We start from the raw sequence: 8,586 nt of genomic DNA, 5'->3' as shown, positions 1-8,586 counted from the left end.
CAGGGCCGGTTTCATGTTTGTATAGATATTCCGACCACTTGAACTTTTATGATATGTTTAAAATAACTAATTTCAATCGACAGCTAATTTCCTGCGTTACAGCCTGTTTAAATGTGAAACAGCACCCTAAAGGTGTACACAAACAACCCACCTGTTGAGGCGTAAGGCCGGTGTAGCAGAACATGCCGATCTGGTCGGTGATGTGTCGCCAGGACAGCTTGTTGCCGGCGCCCTCGATGCCTGCGCGCAGCTTCGTGCGCATCGAGATGATGCGGTCCGCCATTAGCTTCACGTCCTTCAACCTGTGTTATGTCGGCTTTAGACGAACTGTTTTTTGGTGTTTTTTTTTTTTTTTTAGTATTGATGTACAATAAATAAGAAAGATAGACTGACGATCACGCTAAAAACCTTTCGGCTGCTAGCTGGTGCCCTCTGTATGGTCATTAAAATTTTTCTAGTACAGTCGATTTTGAAGACGATTTAGTTTTTTGTTAAAAATAATTATTGATTTATAATTTACTATTGTTTTGAGACCCGAATTACTTTACAAAACCTTCAAGTTTTCTAGTAATTATAAATTAAAAAAAAAAAAGATTTTTTTTTATTACCAAAAAATATAAAAAAGGCGGCCAACTCACCACTGCTGCTTCAGCTCGGGCGTGTTGAGTATCTCCTGCACGAGCCGCGCCCCGTACAGCGGCGGGTTGGAGTACATGACGCGGATCATGATCTTCACCTGCGACATCACCTTCGCGGCCGTGCCCTCGTCGCCGCACAGGAACGTGAGCGCGCCCGCACGCTCGCCGTACAATCCTGCCAATTGACATTTCATCAAATCACACTCATATTATAAATGTGACAGCTTGTATGTTTGGATGTTTGTCCGTCAATCACGCTGAAACTACTGAACGGATTTTGATACCATTGGTATACAGACAGAATATGAGCTGACTTGAGTGATCTTTAGTATATTTTTTATCCCGATTAAATGCTCCCTTGGAATAAAACAGGAATATTGACATCGGGGAGGACCGTCTAACTTTTTATAAGACGATGAAAGAAGAAGCCGTTTCTTTTTTTGCTTTTGTTACCACAGAAAATATTTTAATTTCTTATTGCATATTTTTAAAGAAAACCCTGACCTCTGAGTGCTATAGGTTTGTACATATATCACGGGCAAAGCCGATGCGGACCGCTTGTATATTTAACATAATAATGATAAGACATCGTATTTATAATACAAACTATATATTCTAATATAAATGTTACAATAAAAATGCATCTTGTAAAAAACAAAAAATAGAGAAAAAACATACATTTAAATAATTGTTAAAATTCTACTTAAAACAGTCCGATAACCAATATATTATTGAACTGTTGCATAACACGATAAAAAGGTCGAAAGTGTTAAATTAAGGAATCTGGTTCTTATCGAATCTTGTTATTATTTAGTTATTTGGTATACATATTTTTCTACAATAATTATGGGCACAATTGTTATCATGTGGCTTCTATGACGTCAATATACCTCTGGGGTATGATGAATAAACATGCTTTTAAACAACTGGTATTGTTTTACATTACATAACTAATTATGAGTTTAGAGTAAAAATAAAATCAAGGGAACCGAAAGTTACATACTTCATAGCGAAATGAATCGACAAATTTCTTTTTTTCGAAACTGGTCTTATCATATCGTAATCCAGTTCGAACTTGATATTAAATTTTTATATATTTTTCCCCCTATTCTTATCGAAATCAATTTATCGTTAGAAATTTTTCCTCAAAAGCATATTTTCACATTTTTCTATATGACTAATGTGTTTTGAATTTTTCTTGGTACTAACATATCAATGAAAATTTAGTTTCCTCTAATTTGGTTAATTTGAAGGCCTCTGAGATTATTTTATTTTATTTAATCTATAATCCCTGTACACATACACATACACAACATGATGGACAGATAACTTGGAACCTTTATTATTAAATATATTAAATTGATCCAATCAGATGTTGCTATATGCATACAGGAGTTAGGTCAGTCACTCGAGTATATCATATAAGATTACTGAGACACAATAAAAAAAATAATAAGAAAATATACGTGTCTATACTTTTCAGTTAGTTTTTTAACAAATAATATTGAATAAAAAAATGAAAATTACCCATATTCTTAGCGAAGCTCTGCGCAAGCGCAATCTGGTGTCCCTCCTTGACGAACAGTCGCACGGCGAACGCGTCGTTGTCGACGTCGCCGGTCGCGAAACCTTGGTACGCCATATCGAAGAATGGGTACAGTTTTCTGTCTTTTACAACCTGGAGAATATATTTAATATTACATTAATTAATTATCTACACTAAGACATTTTTTTTTAAAGAAGCGTCATAAAATTCTTTTGGCCGATCGTGCTGGAAGCACATATAAATAATGAACAATTTGTTTATAACTCATTTAAATTTAGTCAAGTGAAGTTACTATTTTAGTAGAAAAAATGGCTACTTATAAGAGCTGCATGTGGGAAAGTTTTCAACGCATAAAATTATAAAGATTTCATACTAATTTAAGCCATCCAAAAAATACATAACTCACTAAGATTTCTTAAAGTAGCTAAAACCAGAAAAAATGCTTCTATAAATCAGGGGAATAGGGAATAGAAAAAAAGGGACTAGGATCCAGGGGAACCTAGAAGGAGATTAATAAGTTTCTCATTTACCTGAGACAATTGTTGCCATTCTTCAGGCCTAGGGTCGACGCCAGTCGGGTTGTGGGCACAAGCGTGGAGGAGAATTATAGAGCCTTCGGGAATTTTCTGTAAACGGCAAAATAATTATTACCGTTAGCAAAGCTGACTGAAAATTTTAATATAACAAAGAGAATTGTAAAAATGACCTATGTAGATAAATAATTTTGTCTTAAGATTCCTATGGTTATGGAAGTTACATAACTGCATAAGCAATTATATAAAAATTTTAAACATAGCAAAAAATATATATACAAATACGCTTCAATCATAGAATCAACTAAATTGTCTCAATTGCTCTATTACGTAATAAAGTAAATTTATATAATCCTGGCGATCCTAATCAGGATAATAAGACAAAATCATAAAATTATTGTAGTCATCGATCCTGAATAACGTTAAAGTTTTTTATTAAAACTGTTCGTAAGTGATGAGGTGGGTCAAAATCGAGTTTAAATTGGTTACATGCAAAACGTACAGGTGAAGCTAATAAAAGCGAGTAATCCAGTAAGGTTCTACAGATTTACCTATATTGTAAAAGATAAATCTTAACCATTACAAGCTTGTCGTGTTGTAAGATCGTCTAATCTCTTAAACTACTTTAACGTGACACAAAGCCGGTATGAACAAGTGACTAAATTAGTGAAGCTAGCTAGACTTCATTCTGCAACAGATAGACCCTATACTGGTATAATAAATTAGGACACCTAATAGGATATAAAATATTGTTTTGAATGCTTATTTTTTCTAAATCCTGACTTTTCTGCGACAGACAATTAATACGATGTGTAAAATAAGTAATAAAAAAACAATAAATGGGAGCGAGATACGCGATCTACGCCGACAATATGAAACAAAGCGTAAATACATTATATAGTAACATAAGTAATATTGACTTTATCCTACTAATATTATAAATGCGAAAGTTTGTAAGGATGTGTGTGTGTTTGTTGCTCTTTCACGCAAAAACTACTGAACCGATTGCAATGATATTTGGTACATAGACAGCTGGACAATTGGAATAACATATAGGTAACTGTTTATTCCGATATTCCTACGGATACGGACTTACGCGGGTGAAACCGCGGGGCGCAGCTAGTATAATATAAACAGATCAAGTTATTATCGATACAAACAAGTTATACTACGAGACCATTGTCTATACAATCTTAAAGATAATGCTACTTTGTAGATAATCCCAAGCGCTGTTATGATATTTCTCTGTATTATACATGAGTCTTGCAAGGGACGATACGAATAAAACATCTAAACGTAGAAATTTGAATACTTGAAAAAAATAAAATGTATAAAAAAAAATAATTTTGAAGTTTTCAAACATGAAAAATCCTAGTATTTACGCTTACACCGATTACCATGTAATTTGTCAATTCGTCTATGTCTGTGCTATATGTTTATTTTATATACATAAATATAAAATAAACATAAAAAATATACACGATATCGAACCAGCTTATGAAGCAAAACGCATCTACCTACAGAGTAGCCTAAACAAAAAACATAAATCACCTAAGTGATAAGGCGTACGTGCCGAAACCTCTGAACCACATAAAAGCATCGAAATACAGATAACAACTTCTATAACACCATAACAGCTATCTATTATAGCCATGACATTGTATTACGCAATGACCTCCCGTTAAGACCGGTTAATGTACGTAATGCGTTATCAATCATGCCTCCATTGCGTGATCGTTATCATAAATATGGTTTATGAGAAATTGTTATAGTTATGAATGGATAAGATCCGAACCTAACTTAACAAATACTCCAATTATATTGTAAATTAAGAGATTAGACCGCCTAATCTGTCGAGCAAAAAATGAAATGATGTATTATGAAAGCACATATTCGCTATAAATGATATCAATAGATTATTATTTATTAGCACTAGAAAAATAGAAGTTTAAACGTTTAGATATGTAAAACAATTTTTCCATGGCGTATGTCTGTTTGTTAGCGATAAGCTCAAATACTGCTGCTGGAGTGAATATCAATATATTCACTCCATCTTCTCCAACGGATGGCACGAAGACTCTTTAGGACGGTTTTTTGAAAACTTGTGAGAAAGCTAGTTTGAAATAAATTGGACGACGATTCGACCTGTATATATAAATTATAACCAAGGTTCGATTCAAATAATTGAATATGTACAAAACAAAATACTTACGGAGATGTCTTCAATAGCGCCCTTAAGATCGAAACCGTTTGTTTTGGGGTCGTAGTAGCGGTACTTCTTGTGTGTAAGGTTGAGTGTGTTGCAGATTTGTGGGTGGTTTCCCCAGGTGGGTGTAGGCATCCATAGCTCCTTGGTCTTCGCGTAGTGTTTGGTTATGAATTCGAAACCCAGTCGTAGGGCTCCAGTGCCGGACAGTGTCTGGAGATACGAATAAATAAGATCAAAGCTTAGCTTTACTTCAACTGTACCAAATACTCTAAGGGTTACAGGTATATGTGTTCTTTGGGCTAATAATGTAGTAATTTCTAGAGTTGGGGCTATTTTCTAAGTTCCATTGCGAAGTTTAGAACCTTTCAGAAGGATCGAATCTTAAAGATTACAGCTACATACTTATACTGAATTAAAGATTAATCTTACCTCATTAAAATTAGTGTACAAGTTTTAATCGTATTAAAAACATATATATTTAAAATCGTCGACAAAGCGATTGGAGAATATATTTAAAATGTGTATACATGATTTAATTAAATTAAATATAAACTGTTACTATAATCCTACACATTAATGAAAACTAGAAATAGAATAGTATAGTTGAGATCTAATTCGAAAACTATACGTTTGCGATAAACAATATTTATCAAAGGAATATTTAGCTACACTACAGATAAAATATTATATCATTTTATAGCCAGCTTATCATGCGAATTGATAGTAATGTGTAAATAATCACTAGACACAATATCTTTATCCTATTAGCATTATAAATATATCATTGCATTTTAAGTATTAAAATACCCTATGGTGATTTTTCCTTTTTAAGACATAAATTTTACAATAATCACATTCTGTGTGCTTGAATGTGATGTAGGTATCACTACATAGCATAAAACAAAGTCGCTTTCCCTGTCCCTATGTTTACTTAAATGTTTAAAACTACGCAACAGATTTGATGGGGTGTTTTTTTAACAGATAGTGATTCAAGAGGAAGGTCTATATGTATAGTAACATCAATTAAACTACACCGAATTTAACGCGTGCGAAGCTGCAGGCAAAATCTAGTTAAATTATAGAATGAACCACATGAAATTTTACCTTAATTCATGGGACCTTGCATGGGGCTTTGCAATAAATCAACAGTGTTTACAAGTTATAATGTACAAAGTTCTCCATACAGTTCAAACTGCACAAAAATAACATTCCTACGGCAACTGTTCATCAATTTTGGCAATATTCCATAAGCCCACACCATACTAATTCCTACCTTGACACACTGTATTTAGTTTTGAAGTCAATGTCAAGAACTTTGTTACCAGGCAAGTGTTTACAAATCTAAATAGTCAATTCAGAATCAATGAACAGTTTTTAAGAAGAATTGGTTTATTTAAAAAATGAGGGTAGTTACAGAAATCAAATAATTTGCAACACTGACCCAGAAAGACAAGAGTTGTTTGCAGATCCCTTTATGGATCAGACAAGAGGGTGGTGTACCATGTAATTAGCATTAGTGTATCAAGTTTAAGATATTATGATATTACTTATATAAAGACATTAATTTACTATTTTTGATTATTAATCTTTCAAATAATTAATCACTAAAAATTAAAAACAATCTTGTCCAAGAATATTGTTCTAAAATTTATGAGGTTACTAGCATACCCGCCATGCGTTGCTGTGGCTGAGTAATAATTAAAAATATTAAGATTATAAATTATTGGGATAATTCATTGAAATAAAAACCATCCCATATCTTAAGTTGGTCAAAATTACACATAAAATGCCAAATTTCATCAAAATCGGTTGAGGTGGTGAAGATTTCATTGGGACCATACATCATGGCACTGGATTTTTATATATTTAGATTTTTAACAATTTTCTTCAGATATCAAATACTTTTAAAATAAACTTACTTGAACAGTAACATTAGACTTGTTTTGCAATACAGGGCTGTTTTCACCAAAGGCAAGCTTGGCCACAGCATCAGTGTAGCTGGTTTCACCTCCGATGGGTGCATACTCATGATTTAAAGCTTTCTTGAGTAGGATTTCTTCAGCCTAGTAAAAAAATAAATATTTAATATCAAGGACATTACTTCCATAATTTTTTATTATACTTAATGCTGAGTTAATTTTTTTTTTTTGCATTTACATGTTCATTAAAGTTGTGTTGAAATGCTTTAAATAAAAACTATAGAAGCAGTAAACCAACAGCAAAATATAATACATACTAGTCATTTTATGTACCTTTCGAACTGACGGTAAGACAAATGGGTTTCCATTATCGTCACGGTAGGCACCTGCACCAAGGTTCACTTTTTTGGGATTTGTGTCCCTTTTGTATGCCTCGGTTATTCCCAGAATAACGTCTGGTGGTCCCATCTCGACATTACCCCACCATGTGCTAATGAAATAAATTAAATTTATCAAAAAAACATTGGAGTGCATTTTATTCTTTACAGGTACTTTTTTATTTTGATAGTCGGTAGTTAGAAACCTATTTAAATTTAATTTTCGAATAAGAAATATTACCCATGTTGAACGTACATTTAAAAAAAATTCTAATTATTCGACATATTAAACATTCACATTCTGTTCGATAAAGTAAATAAACAAATAATACACATTAATACGTGTCAATATGGTGTTACGTAAAATAACCAAAAAGCCGGTACCTACCTGTTTGCCCGCACAGCGGTATTTCCGATAATCGAATCAACATTATTATTTTTTAGTACGTGCACAGTTAATTTCCTCACAACTTGCGCCATTGTAATACTGTTCGACACTGGAGAACGACTGATTTGTTTCCAATTTGCGAATCTACACTGTCCGAATTTAGCAAATAGCAAGTATCAAGTAGGTAGATAAAAGTGATAGATTTGCGGATATCATATGTTGGGGATACCACATTACAACAATAGCTTTCCATAATTTTTAACAGGCGCTGAATAAAATCTTTATCATATTTTAAAATCATTTTTTATGCATATTAAATCACGTTAGATTTATAATATGTATAAGCGTTTTGTAAATCTAAACAATATTAGAGAATCCTTCAAAAAGAAGTACCTATGGTAATATTACGAAATCTTAGTTTGTTTTTTTGATTTTTACAATTTAACTTAGAAAACTATAAAAAATACTGTGCTATTAAATATCATCCATTTTTATACGAAGACATCACGTGTGAACCGTGAATATTGAGGAAAAGAGTATATTATATTGGAAAATCATTATAATTTTTTGTGATGTTTCCTTTTTATAATAAATCTACTATTAAAAGTCAATAAATGTTAAAGAAAAAGTTTCTTTGTGGTACTTCTTACAAACTCACAATAGATAGTTGGTGTGTTACTCAAAACTTATCAATTTATATGTTTTCCTTAAATTTGGAAATTGTTGAAAGCTGGCAACATTACATAACAACTTGAAAACTGCAGAGGCAAAAACAAACGTCATTGAAGCAATGTCGTTGAGAGGTCATGCAAAATGAAGATTCTTTCATAATGTTAAGTTCAGTACTATACATAAATTAATGCAAACGAAATAATTTAATAGAATGTTTTATAGATTAAGCCTTATTCAATAAATTCAAAACATATACAAAAAATATAAATCAAAATCATACTAATAAAAAAAGAAACAATTTCTT

General features: G+C 32.3%; 1 protein-coding gene across 2 annotated transcripts in view; it reads right to left on the bottom strand.

Annotated features, from left to right (window-relative positions):
* Positions 1-7,841, bottom strand: part of LOC119834312 (aspartate aminotransferase, mitochondrial) — a 12,683-nt gene extending 4,842 nt beyond the window's left edge. Inside the window, exons 1-8 of one of the 2 annotated variants that reach the window (XM_038358688.1) lie at positions 7,611-7,841; positions 7,179-7,335; positions 6,846-6,989; positions 4,930-5,136; positions 2,715-2,810; positions 2,166-2,316; positions 639-813; positions 152-302 (exon numbers count right to left, since the gene is read on the bottom strand). In XM_038358688.1, the coding sequence (XP_038214616.1) occupies positions 152-302; positions 639-813; positions 2,166-2,316; positions 2,715-2,810; positions 4,930-5,136; positions 6,846-6,989; positions 7,179-7,335; positions 7,611-7,702 (1,173 nt within the window). In that variant the 5' untranslated portion in view covers positions 7,703-7,841. The remainder of the gene's footprint in view (positions 1-151; positions 303-638; positions 814-2,165; positions 2,317-2,714; positions 2,811-4,929; positions 5,137-6,845; positions 6,990-7,178; positions 7,336-7,610) is intronic. The other variant, XM_038358766.1, reaches the window with a different exon arrangement.
* Between the last annotated feature and the right edge of the window lie 745 nt (positions 7,842-8,586).

Source organism: Zerene cesonia, chromosome 1 (assembly GCF_012273895.1).
Source record: "Zerene cesonia ecotype Mississippi chromosome 1, Zerene_cesonia_1.1, whole genome shotgun sequence".
NCBI classification, from domain to species: Eukaryota; Metazoa; Arthropoda; class Insecta; order Lepidoptera; family Pieridae; genus Zerene; species Zerene cesonia.
The sequence above is the reverse complement of the archived record's forward strand: the minus strand, read 5'-3'. Positions and strand labels throughout refer to the sequence as shown.